General features: G+C 41.1%; 1 protein-coding gene across 3 annotated transcripts; it reads left to right on the forward strand.

Annotated features, from left to right (window-relative positions):
• The first annotated feature begins 1000 nt into the window (after positions 1–1000).
• ptpn6 (protein tyrosine phosphatase non-receptor type 6) lies at positions 1001–16633 on the forward strand. 3 transcript variants are annotated; one of them, XM_034611083.1, is made up of 17 exons: positions 2780–2894; positions 3014–3231; positions 3528–3602; positions 4620–4742; positions 5922–6116; positions 8533–8716; positions 9729–9845; positions 10317–10448; positions 11084–11180; positions 11285–11364; positions 11517–11663; positions 12178–12309; positions 12387–12541; positions 14452–14519; positions 14632–14783; positions 15092–15156; positions 16058–16633. In XM_034611083.1, the coding sequence occupies exons 3-17, from the start codon at positions 3595–3597 to the stop codon at positions 16152–16154; spliced, it is 1752 nt and encodes a 583-aa protein (XP_034466974.1). In that variant the 5' UTR covers positions 2780–2894; positions 3014–3231; positions 3528–3594; the 3' UTR covers positions 16155–16633. The 3 variants fall into 3 exon arrangements, with proteins under 3 accessions (XP_034466975.1, XP_034466973.1, XP_034466974.1); XM_034611084.1 differs by lacking the exons at positions 2780–2894; positions 3014–3231; positions 3528–3602 and adding an exon at positions 1001–1368 and having other exon boundaries at positions 15092–15160; XM_034611082.1 differs by lacking the exons at positions 2780–2894; positions 3014–3231; positions 3528–3602 and adding an exon at positions 1002–1368.
• The last annotated feature ends 449 nt before the right edge of the window (positions 16634–17082 follow it).

Genomic DNA, 17082 nt, shown 5'->3' on the forward strand with positions numbered 1-17082 from the left:
GCTCACACCCCAACCAGCACCTCCACATTCCTAACGGCGACACAGATTTGCTCTTTGGAAATTATCCTGTCCTAAAATATGGACTTGCAATAGCTCCACAGCGCTTAGGTACCGTGGATGGTTTCAAGAATGATGGCAATCTTAATTTAATTTCTTACTGTCTATCGTTACATTACTGAATATTATTATTCTGGTTACCACCTTGTTGTTTTTATCATTGCTGTTGTTTTTATGGATTACAATAAAAAGTCAACGGTTTTTCAACGTTTGTCCATTTTTATTTGAAAGTAACAGTTTGTAAGTATTTATTTATTTTAGCGACGTATGATTGAAACATCAGTTGGTCAACGACAACCACAATAACCAGGAGTTGAATTGAAGTGAGATTTTGTCCTTTTTGACATTCATTTTCACTGTGATAACTTCTGACCTTAGTGATCCACTGACTTTTCTTGGTGTAAAATCTCTTAAACTCTAAGATGCACTGTCTATGGACTTGTAATGACTTTGGTAATTCTTTTACTTTTCATCTAATGCTATCTTCAGGTCAAACGTTTGAATTTGTCAAATTCTTTGGTTTATGTCCAAACTACTGTGAAGCCAATTACAATCTCAGCTGCACTTTGTGTGTAGGTCTGTTGAGCAAATGCTAGCATGCTAATACGCTAAGTTAAGCTGTTGAACACACTTTACACTTCATAGTATTGTCCCTGTGAACTGGTTTTGGTGCAGATATCCACATTTTCTACATAGTCCCATTCTTGTTGCCTCAAAGTTTTTCCTTTTGCTTCTGAGAAAAACGATTCAGTGAGTGCTGATACCAGTTCAGGAAAAGATGTTACACTTTCGTGACGTATGATTCACTTTGCATGCAAACCTCAAAAATGTGAAATTTACATTAAGGCAAATGCTGATATTCAGCAGAACATGGGAACTGAGAAGGAGCCTTTGTGTGTGGAAGAGGTCATGAAAGGAGTAGCCGGGGCAGAAGGGGACAGGAACAAGCAGATTAGATCCCTCAGATAGTTGAGCAATTTAGAAAATTAAAGTCAATTACAGGGCCGGAGGATCGGCTGGGCTGGTAATGGAGCCTGATGTCTTATCGTGAGGGAGCGAGTCGGAGGCTCAGCGCGAGCCACTGCTGGACTGTGAGCGAATACAAACCTGGAGACAGAAATACATGAAGTGCTGTATATTTAACTTGACTCTTTTTCTGTGAGTTTCATTTTGCTCAGTGGTGGAGAGACACTGAACATCATCATAGACACAAACGGCGCAGAGGAGGAAACTGGAGTCAACTCGTCACGGTGCAGACGAGTCCATTCCGCTGATCCTGCAGAGAAGAAGAGTCTAAACAATGTCTTACAGGTGAGTGTCTTATATATTTTATATGATAAAGTAAAACAACTTCCTCTGACCTACATTTCACACTTATCTTTACCCTTTCTAAATGTGTTTGTCCTTGTTAGATGTGCCCACCGACGTTACTGCTGCTTCTTTCTCTCTTTCTTTCTCAGTTACTTTACTTTTACAATTTTCTTCTGTGTTTCTTCTTTCTGTTTTTCATTTCTTCTCTTTGCTATGTGGATTATCCTTAAGAACCATGTTGGACTTAATTCAAATTTGCTCGAAAGTTTGGACAGGACATAAGAAGTACTACCGATACCGAGCCAGATGTGGATCCAAAGATCTTTATTAACTTTATTAACATTGAGGTGTAAAGTGCATTTATTTAAAATAAATTTCAATATTTCAATATCTTCTCCAAACAAACCAAACAACGAAAATTGTGGGAAATCTCTTATACATGTACAATTTGCCAGAGCACAAAATGCTGATAAAGCCAGAAAGTAAAATACACTTGGAGAAAAGAAAACGTTCACACTCAAGAAGCAGGAATCATCAGAGATTACATTTGTTTCAACACTAAACATATTATCGTAAAGTTTTACAGGTTTAGACAAGAGTGAAATACCAGAGAGAGAATGTGCAGTAAACCACCTGAACACAAACAAATAAGTGTGTGTGTGTGTGTGTGTGTGTGTGTGTGTGTGTGTGTGTGTGTGTGTCAGCCTGAAAAGTGAAGCTCTGTTGTGTCAGAGGGGAAGAGAAGCTAAACCAGCCAATGAGGAGAGGAATTCAAGCTGTGATATTTGTTGTTACCACGGTGAACTACATCTGCAGTGCTCTCTCTGTGTCTGTGTGTCTACATAGAATAGTGGCACTACTGTAAATTACTCCATATACTTAATGTTTTTACTACTTTTTCTTCTCTTTTTGCCCAAAGTTCAAACACAGTTGCAGCTTCACACAGCTTCGTGCGACCTTTGCATATTTACATGAAAACCCCCACAGTTTATAGTTCACAGTCTGATGAGGAACATGTGTTTGACTTCTACATAAATTGACATTTAGAAGTCAAACTCTCTGAAGTTTTATCACGAGACATAAATAGACCCTCTCAAAGCTCTCGTGGGTGAACATGATTTGCATGATAAATGTGGAAAACCGGCTAGGACAGTTGTTGTTCCTGCGTGGATCTGGCGCGTGTCTCTTGCTGGATCTCGCAATGTCGGGGTTGTTGTTTCGGTGGTCTGACGATGACGGTTCACGGTTACAAATAGTCAAACCCACTGAAAGCAGCTCACACACATATATAGAGATGGGAGGTTTGGTTTGCAAATAAGGAAGTGTTCTGCGACTCTGACGTTCGTGTTGCACACACACACACACACACACACACACACACAACCACACACACCCACACACACACACCCACACACACACACACACCCACACACCTGGAAGTAAAGAACAAACAGACGATGGCAGGTGGGCAGGTGAGAGGGAAAGCCTTGCAAACAGGCTGAGAGACAGAGCGTGGGTTTGTTTAGGTACGAGAAGCTCAAACTGTATTTTCTTAATTTTTTTTTATTCCTGAGGACAAAGAGGAATAACTGGACAGTCGGTCTGATGATTTTGTTTTTTCTTTATTTCTTTCATCCATCTTTAGAAAAAAGAAAAAGCCTTGTATGTGTTGTAGGTGGAGAGAAATTCGGGCCCATCAGCTATTCTGGTTTCTTGTTGCTTTCACTGTTTTGTGAAAGGAGACTTAAAAAGGAAGGAAGGGGGGAGAGCGAGAGAGAAAACGACAGAGGGGAGGTGATAGAGACGTTGACAGTCCGAGCGTCTCGGAGACGTGTCAGTTGTTTTCAGAGGCGGCTGAGAAGAGTAAGTGTTCACCTGCTTTCCCTTTTTATGGGGGCGGGGGGGGGGGACATCGCGGGGGTGAGACAGGCAGAGGACCGGGTGGAGGGAAACCCGAGGAGGAGGAGGAGAGTGTGTGTAGTTTGAGCGTTGTTTAGTGAATGTGGTGTGATACAGAGGGTTGGAGTTTTCATACGAGACAGATGGATGTTGGTGTCAGAAGTGGAATGAGTGAGCGAGTGTTCTCCTGTGAACTGAGGAAGTAGAGAGGAACAGACTGTTTGTTTATAAAAAATGTACATGCTCCACTCATGGTTCAGGTCCAGGTGACGCTTCTTCACCGATCATTCTCCGTCTCTCTGCTCCCAGGAGAAGTGCACAGACAACATGGTTCGGTGAGTCAGGCTCCGAAATGCTCCTTCCAGCTCTAACTCTGTTTGTGTCCTCGTGCAAGACGCGATGACAACTTCTCTGTTTCCATTCCTCCTTCTCTTTCTTCCCCCCAGCTGTCGGCCCATCATGCCGTCGTCTGGTATCATGTGATGTGTTGTGTGCGTAAAGAAATTGTGTCATAATTGGCCTTTTTATTTCAGAAGTTGAGAAACGAACCTGCTCCTCTCCTCAAACTTCAAGCTTCCCTTTGCCTTGAGTCGACACTTCTTTATTTCTGTGATTCTTCTCCTTCAAATTGTCTCTTTCTGTATAAAAACTCTCGTGTGGCAGCCCAAAGTTAAAGGGAACAAACATATTCAAGTACAAACTCGATCTAAGGGTCAAAACTAGTTTAACACCTTGCTTATATTTATATTCAGTCATATTCTAAGCTTTACATTGAACATTGTAAAATTGTAATTATGCTACAACAATGAAAACGAGACTATTGAATAAAGTAATTTAACTACTAAATCTGAAAGCTGTAGATTTGCAGGAAAACTATTGCGATGAGAAATAGATTTTTCAACTTAGTTTTTTTATACTGGTGGTTCTCACACGTCAAATAATTTGTCTGTACTGGTGCATTTATGTTAAATTGAGTTTACAGTATTTATTTTTTAGGTTAAACTGTAGTAGTGATGAGTCACAGTTCAGTGTTGTGACATTGAGCTGTTTTAATAGAATTTCATTGCACATAGTACATTATGCCTCAACACGTCTGTAGACGGAATGAGCAGAATAACGGTTTAGAATAATGTGCTGGACGAGGGATGAGAATAACATTTTGTTTCGGTATCAATTCATTTAACTATCAATGAATCAATTATTTGTTCAATCTAAAAACAATAAAAACAAACACTCATCACAAGTTACCAGATGTCGGTGTTTTGCCTTAAACTTTTTAATGGTTTTCAAAATAAAATGGGGGGAAAATGTCATATGTGTGTGTGTGTGTGTGTGTGTGTGTGTGTATGCAGGTGGTTCCACAGAGACATCACCGGCCTGCAGGCCGAAGACGTGCTGAAGACTCGGGGCATTCACGGCAGCTTTCTGGCTCGACCCAGCAAGAAGAATGTAGGAGATTTCTCCCTCTCCGTCAGGTAATGGTGCAAAACACCACAGATTAAACGGCCGAGCGGAAATCTTACGGTCTCCTTCTTGAATAGTTGATTGAAAAGTCCCCCATGTTGCTATTTCACTTATCAAACCTTAAAGCAGAACATAAGTGACAAAGAAATAGGTCGTCACAGTAGTTCGGTCCAGCTCCACACGAAAACACACAAATCGTATCTTTACTGCTTTTCAATTGAATTTCTAAATGAATGAGTTGCATTTGAACTCACTGTTTATTACAACATGATTGTAAAACTTTGAGGAAAAGAGACAAATGTGCAAATACTCTGTAAAGACGGAAATCCAATTTTCCACTCACACCTTGCATTTGCACACCATGTGTTTTGCAACCGTAGACATGAATGTTGGTGCTTCTCCCCCTTTGTCTGCACAATACAAAAGACTGAAGAATGATGCTTTTACATTTTTAAGAATTACATTTTATATCCTTACTTAAAAGTGAATAAATAAAAAAATTGAGTAAATGACGGTTGCAAAAACTAACTCGACCGACAGAATCAAACAAAGATTTTTGCGATAGCTGAAATGTCAGGGTGAATTGAGTGAACCATCCTGTTTGTGTGACACACAGCTTCTGATCAGCGCCTCAGCCTTTAAGATCAAGTGAAACACTAATCACAGTCGGGCAGTCTGTGGTTCAAAGCGGCGTTTGTTCAACTAACGCTTCACAGAGACATTTGTGTTATATTTATGGAGACGTACAGTATTTTGTGGGAAAGTCTCTTCGCTTGGTGGTGTTTCCTCTCTCATGAGCAGCTGTGGGGGTCAATCTGACAATTCTGAACATGCAAATGTGAAAGATTATTATCGATCACACTACAGCAGCTCCGAGTTCTAAAATAACGGCTATAAATAAGGATGAGAAAAACCCTGTCCTCTCTAATGGTTGACAGACAGTGACAGACAGTGTTTACTTCAGTCTTTGCATGAGAGAACACAGACTACAGATACTGAAAGCTCACAGTTAATACAGAACATGCACAGTATTGGATCCAACTGCGGGATCGGAAAAAAGTCTGAAAAAAATATTGTTGTGCATTTTAAACTTTCACGTTCTCTTTACTTTCCACAGGAAGTAATTTTTTTTGTTAAGGGAAAGCTTTATGACGGTGAGTTGGTGCGGCCTAACGGTTCTTTTGTCTCAGGGTGGACGATATGGTGACGCACATCCGGATCCAAAACACGGGCGACTTCTACGACCTGTACGGCGGAGAGAAGTTCGCCACCCTGTCGGAGCTGGTGGACTACTACACGGCGGAGAGCGGGATCCTGCAGGACAAGGACGGCACCACCATCGATCTCAAATACCCCCTCAACTGCTCCGACCCCACCACAGAGAGGTGTGTGCACGCTTCACTGCAACTCACCTCACTGTTAAAAAGGATGGATATCAAGGGTCATTTTGCAGTTTGAATCTTTCCCTACAGAGCAGAGACTTTTCATCTGTAGCCACTTTTTAAATAACAATTTTTAAAATATAAAGATAATAGCCACCCACGGTGCACCACCCACAGCTGTCGAGGCTTCATGAGGCTTAAATGCAGCTGTAAAGACATTTAAAAGTGTTAAATAGAGAATAGATACCTTTATATAAGTTGAGTTGCCTGCTCCAATCAAGCTGCACCAAATTACACACACTCACAGATGTCAGTCTCCTAAGTTTGTCTCATTTTCTTTAGCAACCTCCTCAGGGGGTAAATTAAAGGACAATAGTTGTCCACAGTTATATTTTTCTCATTAAAACATGTTTTGTTTAATTTCACATGTCTTTTACTATATTAACAAAAATATGTTACAAAGATCTTGCTGATAGGTGCACACACACACACACACACACACACACACACACACACACACACACACACGCACACACACACGTCTTGAACTCAGATTTAAAGTTTGTCAAATGTAGGTTCAAAAATAGACGTTAATATTGTTACTGCCACCAAGGAGGGGATTTTTTCGTCTGTTTGTTTGTTTGTTGGTTTGATTATGCAAAAAGTAAAGTTGGTGGAAGGATGACATTTAATTTTGATGTGGATCCAGATCAGGAGCAGATCCAGGAATTATTTTCCTTTACTTTAACATACTGCGTTTGGGTGTTTCCCCCCCAAATCAGGCATTTTTAGGGGACTTTAGGGTGTGTGAAATTTGGTGCAGATCCAAATTTGAATGTGGTTTGTTGTGTGTGCTCCACTGAGCGCTAGTTTTTATTCAGATCTGCTCATATTGAACATTTGAATTCCATGTCCTCGCTGCTGGAGCTGGATTTTCTCTCACAGCTGGAAACGAGTCGAGATAAACAGTTTCACCCAGTTTAGGAGGACACAACTTGTAATCGTGTGTGTGCGTGTGTGTGTGCGTGTGCGTGTGTGTGTGTGCGTGTGCGTGTGTGCGTGCGCATGTGTGTGTGTGTGTGTGTCTGTGTCTGCACCCCCCCCCCCCGTCCTTCTCTCTCTGTCAGTTGTTTAACTTCCCTTTTGTTGCTGCGGTTGGAAACTTTAAGTTTTGACACTTTTGAAAGCAATGGCCAGACCTGACTTGTCTTCCTCTATTGCACACACACCACTGTGTTATTTCTCACCATACGTCTTCCTCATCTCATTCTCTCTATCTCTCATCTCAGAAATGCACGTTTGCACACACCACCACAGGTCACCATGCGATGCCGTTTTCTGTTCGTCCGGCCTTGTGCATGTGGCAGATCACAGCCTCTCAAAAAAACAAGTCTCAATAAGACGGGGGGGCCATGAACTTGTTGGCATTGTCACATGTGATTGATCAGAGTTTCAGATACGACTGCAGCCTGGTTAGTTCCAACTGTAACCCTGAATGACACAGACATTTAACTGCATGTGCATGGCTGAAGTCATCCGTCTTCTGCGCAGGTTGTTCTTTACCTTCTGCAAAATAGCATGGACACAACCTTTTGCTGTTTTTCTGCAGGTGCTTCATGCAACCTGCTGAAGATAAAAAAAAACTGTTCTTCTGTAAATAATAAACTGTGATTTGAGCAAATCAGATAATCCCCTCTTAAGAAACCTGCAGAAAGAACAGAGAGGGACAGTGTGTCGTGTATAGCAGTGGTTTTCTGTAGATGGGGGTGGGGTGGTGGTGTGTGTGTGTGTGCGGTGGGTGGGTGATTGGGGGGGGGGGGGGGGGGGGGGTAGGCTATAAATACTCTGTCCTCTTCAGCCACCATCAGAAATTTTCCGACCACAAAGCAGGAAGTATAGAAGAAGAAATCGAAAACTGTGCCTAAAATTAAGTCACTGCCGAACTTAACAGAGCACACACACACACACACACACACACACACACACACACACACACACACACACACACACACACACACACACACACACACACACACACACACACAGTACAGTGGTGAACATAAATATAACCTGTTTAATTAGTATTTGCTGTTTTTAACTCTCTGCATTTATGATTCTGGGGAGAACAGTTCAATGTTCAACATCAGTGTTTATCTGATCCTTGAATAGACCAATGCACGTGGTTCACAGTGCAGTCACAATCCTCTTGAGCTCACGTACAGTACGTGTGTGGCAGTTTAAAAGAGCAGACGTTCTGTTTGCATTTTTCAGTTGCGTGCAAAATGTCCATATTCTGCATGAAACACGTTATTGAGTCGTGCATCTTTTTGCAGGTCACAGCAAACAGCCACAATTAATCTCATGAAAACCTTTTAAATCATGTTTGCATCATGGACCCTCAGTGTTTTTTCTGACGCAGGTGGTACCACGGTCACCTGTCTGGCCCAAATGCAGAGAAGCTGCTCAGTGCACGAGAGGAGCCGGGGACGTTCCTGGTCAGAGAGTCGCTGTCCAAACCTGGAGACTTTGTCCTGTCTGTTCAGACGGGCGAGATGAGCAAGACGGGAGCGAAACGGGTCTCCCACATTAAGATAATGTGCCAGGTGGGTGCTTGTCCTTGTCTGTGTGTGACCATGAGTGTGTTTGGCATAAAATGTTATGTATGCATGAAGCTCTGATTTATTTGTATCAGTATTACACAGAATTATTCACAGAAACAGCCTCACGTCACACAAAAAAACATCTGAGGGGTATTCCCAAAGTTGTGCAATTTGCACTTTGAAATAGGCTTAAAGTCTCATTTCCCATCTTGCGCAATAAAAGGCTGTTGCTCCTATTTCAGCAAATTCATTGGTGTTAAATGTCAGGAATAGCTTTACTTCAGATGTTCCACCACCAGTAGTTTGCGGGTACAAAAAGCTATATTTGTCCACACACTGTCGAACGATGTTCACAGCACAACGTCACACGTCCGTCTCTCAAACTAATTTTCATAGATTGTGTTGTTTACTCGCCGTCTGGGCCTTTGCATTTTATTCGTAGCTGTAGTTGACGTCATAAAAAACATGCCCTTGTTTTAGTGCATCGGTGGGGTGCAGAAGATTAATGTGAGATTACTGGAAGGGCAACAAAGGCCTTTTTATGAGCACGTGGCAAAGATCAGGTGAGATTGTCGACTCTAATCTTCAGAAGCTGTTACTGCAGTTTCTAATGCAGAGGTGGGACCACATCCGAATACACTCAGGCCTTTTACACAGAGGAAATCATGTTCATCACCAGTAAATTGTGTCATTTATTCAATTAAAACAATCATCAAAATAACGTTTTGTGGGCCTACATAAAACCTACATGCAATTTCTTTGTCACACAGAGAATATTCTATAATTTTTTATTCCCAAAATAACTTATTTCTATTTTAATTAAATGATATGAAGTCGTATTGTGCTTCTACAAAAGCTTATCCAACCTATTTTATCAAAAATATCCCTTATTTTCATTTTGCACACGATTCATTCCATATGTGACTTTGTAACTGGCCAATCTTCCTCACACGGAACTCTCTGTTTGGTTCCGTGCGTCCCACCTGACGCGTTGTGTGTTTTCGTGTGTGTTCAGAACGACAGGTACACGGTGGGAGGCTCGGAGATGTTCGACACACTCACAGACCTGGTGGAGTTCTACAAACGGAAGGGCATCGAGGAGCTGTCCGGTAACTGGGTGCATCTCAAACAGGTAGACTGAGTTTTTGAGGCAATATTTTTTTTGTACAGATGTGTATTTATGTGTTTATGTTTATTTCTTCAAACTTTTTGTCTCTTACCGGGTTTTGCTTGTTTATATTTCCTTTCTTCACTCTTCCAGGTCAATTTGAAAAAAAACCCTGTGACAAACATTTGTGAAGATTGTGTCCGTTATAAGAAAATAATCATAAGCTGAGAAGCACAGACATGTGTCACTCACGCAGCTTTGTGTTGGTCTTAACTTGAAAGATTTTCTATCACGTAACATTTCTATAATCAGATTTCTCAAGGTCCACTACTTTCTTGCCACATCAACAACTGGAATTTGTCTTTATGGCCTCAACCAAACATAGACAAGAAGATAAAACACACAGAAACTCAAAATAGGCACATAAAGAAAAGTAACATTTTATATAATAGAGCAATCCTTTTCTTTCTCCCCCCCCGCGCTCTCGTCTCTCAGCCGTATTACTCCACCAGAGTGAACGCAGCAGATATCGACAGCCGAGTGAAGGAGCTGAATCAGACCACACAGCAGCAGAAGCAGGAGGGCGAGGCCGAGCAGAGCAAAGCGGGATTCTGGGAGGAGTTTGACGTAAGGTTTGACCTCGGTGTTTCTCACCATCGCTGGTGGACTGTCCTGAAGTGGTTAACAAGTAAATTAGACATCACATCACTTTTTTACAAACTGACTGAAATCAACCTTTCACATCTCGAGAGTCACTTCCTCTCTGTGTCCAGCGAGACGGCAGAGGTGTTATAGCACCAGCTTGTGGTGGTGATAGACATCAGCCCTGCACCAGAGTCATATAGTAAATCACAACAGCTGTAATTATGTTGTGATATTTACTGAAAACACTATGCATGTTAAAAACAATTAATATCAAGTGAAAGGAGAAGGAAAAAAGTTGTGTGTGCTGTTACAATAAACTAAATAACAAATTATTTCATTATTTATGTAATAATTTAGTCTCAAATATTGAAGTCATTCTTTGGTCCACAGAATATCATAAGACAGATCTAAAGTTGCTACATGACTTTCTGTCTGTAGTGGAGACACAGCTCCAGTAAGATCCAGTAAAATGAGAGTTTGATTGATTCATTCTATCATTTCTCGTTAGTATAAAACTGTAAATAGATACATTTCTTGTATTCTAGCAGCAAAAACTGCCGACTGTCACAGTCATATCTTTCCCACTGTGTGACACCGTCATGTCTCTGTGTCTCCAGGCTCTGCAGAAGCTGCAGGCGAAGGTGAAGAAGAGCAGAGAGGAAGGACAAAGACCTGAGAACAAAAGCAAAAACAGATACAAGAACATTCTCCCCTGTGAGTTTTCACCTTTTTCGGTGTCATTACATTAAAGCATCCACGTTCTGATTTTAACCAAACGTCTTTTCCGTCTCTCTCTGTCACTTGTTTTCTCCCACAAGTCGATGACACCAGGGTCGTGCTGCAGGACGCAGATCCCAGCGCCGTGGGTTCAGATTACATCAACGGCAACTATGTGAAGGTTCGTGTACAAACTCTCTGCGCTCACAGCAACACAAAATGACTACAGCATAAAAAGACACACAACAGGAAACTGACAGATACTCATCTCGTCGACATTCGTTACGTCACATTATGGTTGTTGTGTGTATTGATTCACTCTGTTGTTTGCAGAACAACCTGTGGGAGTCGGGAGATCAGAAAGTTTACATCGCCAGTCAGGGCTGCCTAGCGTCAACCGTCAATGATTTCTGGCAGATGGTATGGCAGGAGAACACACGCGTGATCGTCATGACAACCAGAGAGGTCGAGAAAGGACGGGTCAGTATCAAAGCAACAGTCACGGAAGTTGGTTTGGATTTGAACTGTCTTTATTGAATCAACTCTCAAAATGGCAAAAAGGGAAAGTAAAACTTGTTTTATTTAGTTTGATTAAAAATCTCTAATGACAGTTCCCTGAGAGGAGTTTATTCTCATTTGACAACAAAAACAAATAATAAGTGAAAAATAGTCATATAAATACATTACAGCTGACTTGACATGAAATAAAAAACAAAATATATATATATATGTTTATTTGAGTTGAACAGGACAGAAAAGATGACATTCATTACAACGTACCATTATCAAAATCAATACAAAAATCAATATTAAAATAAACAAACTACCATAAAAATTTAAATAAACAGTGCAAGAAGTTTCCATCTAGAAGTCAAACAACTGAGAAATATGAGGTAAATATATAAACAAATATATAAACCACGCAGAGGTTCTTTGTAACTGAAGTGACAAATGGAGTTTGGATTAATTTCAGTAATTTTTTATTTTGGTGCAGAATAAATGTGTGCCGTACTGGCCGGACCTTAAAACCACCAAGGAGATGGGACGCTTCGTGGTGTCCTGCGAGTCGGAGAGAGAAGCTGCTGATTACAAAGTCCGGGTTCTGGAGATCGCTCCCTTGGACAAGGTAGCCTCGGACCTCTCTGCATGTCACTCTTCACTGTGTACGCAGACTTTGACTTTAACAGGTTTTCTGTCCCACAGCCCAAAAAATCTCGTCAAGTGTGGCACTACCAGTACCTCAGCTGGCCTGACCACGGCGTGCCTGAGCAGCCGGGCGGCGTCCTCAGCTTCGTCACTCAAGTCAACTGCAAACAGGCTGAATATCCCAATGCTGGGCCTATAATCATCCACTGCAGGTACTGGAGACTGGAGCTGGAGACTGAGCTGAATGTGTCGACGTTCACAGATATTTATATTTATATATTTGAACTGAGCCCTTAAGTGTACCCTGCAGAATAATTAGGATGAGGAATCAAACTGTGAAGCTGAGCGATTCGTCAGAGCACTGATTGCCATATTTGGGCTTTAAAATGCATCCTTATTTTCACTGACTAATTTGTCGTTACATTTTCAAATATTTAATTTAACATTTATTCTACAAAATCTTAAAAAACAGCACCAGATGCACGTTATAATTACCTCTTTTTTTTTCACTTTAACAATGTGAGAGAGAGTTTTTTTGATTTTCCTTGATTTCTCAGATGACTGTTTAGGGGACGGATATTTATGAGTGTGTGAAATTTGGTGCAGATACAAATATAAAAATCTGGATCTAGTGAATTTATTTAAATGTGGTTTCATAAGGGGACTGTTGGGCTTGGGCGGAGGTATGACAGGCTAAACATTATTCAATTTAACACTGTAATAAAACAGAAATGAGCAAATCCTCACGTTTGAGTTGGCTGGAAGCAGCAAATAGTGACATTTTCTTTGCTTGATAAATGATCCAAACATTTAACTGATTATGAAAAATGTTGTAATTTTATGTTCCATTGATTGGTTGATAATTTTGTTGTATTATCACGATGCAACCAGGCCCCGCCCATCAGCGATGCTTTATTTCTTGATCTTGGGTTTAATCTAAACAGTTATTTCTCACATCCCAAGAAGCTGTTAATGCATTTAGGGGGATGGGAGGAATTTGCAGGACAAGACAATATGTTTCACAGATAGAAGTTAATCCAAATGGTGGCTCACCCCCGCGTGTCACAGAGATCATTAATCCTCAGGTTTACAATGCGTGATTCCGTTGTGTAATGTAAATATCACAGCACTAAGTTTCCCAGGCTCTGGTTTCTTATACTTATAAGTTAAAGATTAAAATGTTCATATTGTTAGGATTAAGATTAGTCGTTGTCGTACAAAAGGTTTTCAGTCAACTGACAATTTATCCTTGTGGAATTTTCCACGTGTGATTTGTGGGACACTGAAGCTGTTTGTGTGTTTTTTAAAAACTTGTTGCTTGAACGATTATATGTTCTTGTGTAAGTGTTTTGTTATGTGAGCATGTTAACAAAGCCACACAGAAGTAATCAGATACTTTACCTTCACTCAGAGGTTCCCAACATCGTTGACATGTGGCCCTTTTAAATGAAGCAGTTAAATACAGTTTGTCTGAGGTGAGAGTAAAGTAAGAAGGTATGTTTTTAGGAGAGATAAAACAATTCACAATTTTTAAAAAAGAGAGAGAAGAAGTTATTTTTATTTTCTTGTTTCCTGTCTTTTCAATCATCTCACCACCCCTCAGATTTATCCTAATTCCAGCAAAGTGACTCCATGAAGTCTGTGTTGTATCCCCCAATGGTCCAGAGCACATTCAGTGAAGAGATCCCTAACGTTCAGGATCAAAGTGACAAATGTGCATTTGGTGCTTTGACAGTTCCCTAATGAAACCACATTTGAATCCACTAGATCCAGATTTCAGCACCAAATTGCACACATTCATAAATATCAGTTCCCTAAACATGTCTGATCCGCTCAGGATTCTGAGAGAAATCAATGAAAATGTAGAAAAAGGCCCGACCTCACAATGTTAACGAAAGTGAAAAAAAAAAAATCCTGGATCCGACCCCTGATGTGGATCAGCACCAAACTTCATCGGGTTCTTCTTTGGTTCATTCATGTCCCACCCCTCCACAAAAAGATCTACCGTGCACCACACAGAGCAGCCAGCGTTGGTTAATGATGTTCAGTTTATGTTTAAATGCATATTTTTTGGAGTGATGGGAAGATATATTCACTTCATTTCTCCTGTGAATCTGTTCAGTGCTGGAATCGGTCGGACGGGCACGATTCTGGTGATCGACATGATCCTCGAGACCATTGACACTCTGGGTAAAACATTTTTTTTTAAAGAAATTAGTTATTGAGACATGTATTGAGGAGAAACATTCATTCTTTATTCTCCATCCAATGCTTTTCTGTCTCATTTCCATCTTCCCTGCAGGTCTGGACTGTGACATCGACATCCCAAAGTACATCCAGATGGTGCGGGAGCAGCGCTCTGGGATGGTGCAGACAGAGACGCAGTACAAGTTCATCTACCTGGCTGTGTCTGAGTACATTCAGACCACCAAGGCCAAGGAGAGCGCCTCTATGGTGAGCAGCAGGGGCGGGACTCACTATCAAACACACTCTGGGATTGAATCTTCTCTTGTGGCTGAAATAAAGGTTGTTGTGGGGAAAATCCACAGAGATACATCTGTGTGACAATGGGCCTGTGTACTTCTGACTGCTGATTAGCACACGACCGGCTGAGTTATACGTTATCAGAGCAGCTTGTGAAAGACGAACCTTGACCCTGAGACAGAAAACATTCAATCACAAAGACAAAACCATCCACATGACCTTTCTTTGAGCTTGAGTACATCAGTCCTCTCTGAGCCGTCTGCTCTTCTCCTCCCCAGGAAACCGAGACGGAATACGGAAATCTGCAGCTCAAACACCAGCCAGTGACCAGGAAGATCTCAAAGTGAGTGTGTGTGATACGTTCACATTTTCCCTCTAAACCTCACACCACCGTCCTACTTTCTTTTAAAAACCATGACGTGCTCACGGTGTTCAGCCTTACATCAGCAGTTTGTGGAGGAAGGGTCGAGCTGCACACTCTCGCTCAGTAGAGAGATGGAGCTGTGGCTGGAGGGAAGATAAAAGCTGAAGGTCCACTTCAGTTTCATGCTTTTATTTCTGTGGACTATAAATAAACGCCTCTGTATGATTTAATTTATGTTTATATTAGTAAAACTTCAACAATTTTAGTCCAGATTAAAATATCTCAGCTGTTTGGGGAATTTTTTAAGAGATATTTGTGTCTCTGATCAAATATGAAAATAGTCTTTTAGGTCATCAGGACCTTTTTAAATAACTGCGTAAAACTCCTCCAGAGCCACAGAAAACTTCCCACTGAACTGTTTTCACACTGAACTGTTTTCACTCTTCACGATGAGAGTCACTGAGTAAAGTGATGCTTTAATAGATAAACAAGGCTAAAACTATTTTTTACAGTGTACACACAAATTCAACACACCCCTCTTCTGTGTGTTTTATTGTGTGATTACTGTTTGTGTGACCTCTGGGCTCTGGAGCCTCTCGTGTATTAACTGGACAATGTTCTAATTATCCAATCAGAGGAAATGAAACAGCTCCCGCACACCGGATAACTCCGTTCCTCACACTGTAAACTGTGACCCACTCGGAGCTCTGCCATCAGCTTTGAGTGATTGAACCATGGGCTTTTCTCTGTTTAAATTGTTCTCAAGCAGCAGCCTTGTTCACCAACCTCTCCAGTTAGCGTCAGTATTTGCTGGTTTATGCATAAAGCTGCTGAATCGCCTAAAAAGAAATCACTCACCGGCTTTGTTTTTCATTTCCAGAAAAACGGACGACGTTTACGAGAATCTGTCAAAAGGAAAGAAGGAGGTGAAGAAACCGAAGTCAGACAAGAAAAGTGGCTCGTTGAGAAAGAAATAGGAGAGACTGAGAGGATTTAACCAAAATGTGTCGTGTTATTATATTTATGTTAAAGAATTTGTTTTTCAGTGAAGATCTTATACAAAATAAATGTTTATGGTTTAAAAGCAGAGATAAGTCATTGACATCTCATGAGGCACATGGATGCTTGGTTGTTAAAAAATAAAGGCAGATCATGTGTGAACACTTGTCTCTTTATTTCTTTTTTAGTAAAGACTTCTCATCAGCTGCTTTGTTTAGTTGCTCTTTATTATTGTTTTTTGGCAACAGATGTAAAGACTTCATCACTTTAAATGAATAAAAAATTGTTTTGAATGGAAGTGGATGGGTGGGCCTAGCTAGGGTGGGCCTAGCTGAAGTCGGCCTACACGGCACAGGTCCAGGGCCACAAGGAGCCAGAGCCCAAGGAGCCAGAGCCCAAGGAGCCAGAGGGCCCTCGGATAAACCTGCAAAAATCACCAAGAGAAACTCAACAGAACGAAAAAATAATCTCTAAGAAAGGAAAACAAACACACAGAGACGACAAAGAGATGCAAAACGTGTCTTGTGTTTTGTGTCTCTTTCAGTCGGGGGTCCTTTTACTTGTCTGAGCCCGGGGGGGCATTATGTCAGAATCCGTCCATTGTTGCGGTGACATTGTTTGCCTCTTCTACGTCAGTGATATTTCAGACCAAGCACAAAAATGCAGGTCGGTCATCGGATGTCGGAGGAGAAGCTTTCTGAGGAATGTGAGGAAAGTATTAAAGAACCATATCATGTGTTTTACTGCACACAGTTTGAACAGGTGTGAGTGGGATCTATATATTTAAAGATTTTTTCCACTTTTTCTCATGTCTCAAATTCCAACACATTTTGAGTGTCAGCCTTTCAGACAAAAAGAAGGTCTGCATAACGTAAATCCTTCAATTTGAATGTGTTAAGGTTAAAG

Source organism: Hippoglossus hippoglossus, chromosome 16 (genome assembly GCF_009819705.1).
Source record: "Hippoglossus hippoglossus isolate fHipHip1 chromosome 16, fHipHip1.pri, whole genome shotgun sequence".
NCBI lineage: Eukaryota > Metazoa > Chordata > Actinopteri > Pleuronectiformes > Pleuronectidae > Hippoglossus > Hippoglossus hippoglossus.

Coding starts and splice junctions, on each gene's coding strand:
- ptpn6 (XM_034611082.1), top strand. Junction 11,181..11,284: donor ATACAAGAACATTCTCCCCT/GTGAGTTTTCAC, acceptor TTCTCCCACAAG/TCGATGACACCAGGGTCGTG. Junction 15,157..16,057: donor GTGACCAGGAAGATCTCAAA/GTGAGTGTGTGT, acceptor TTTCATTTCCAG/AAAAACGGACGACGTTTACG.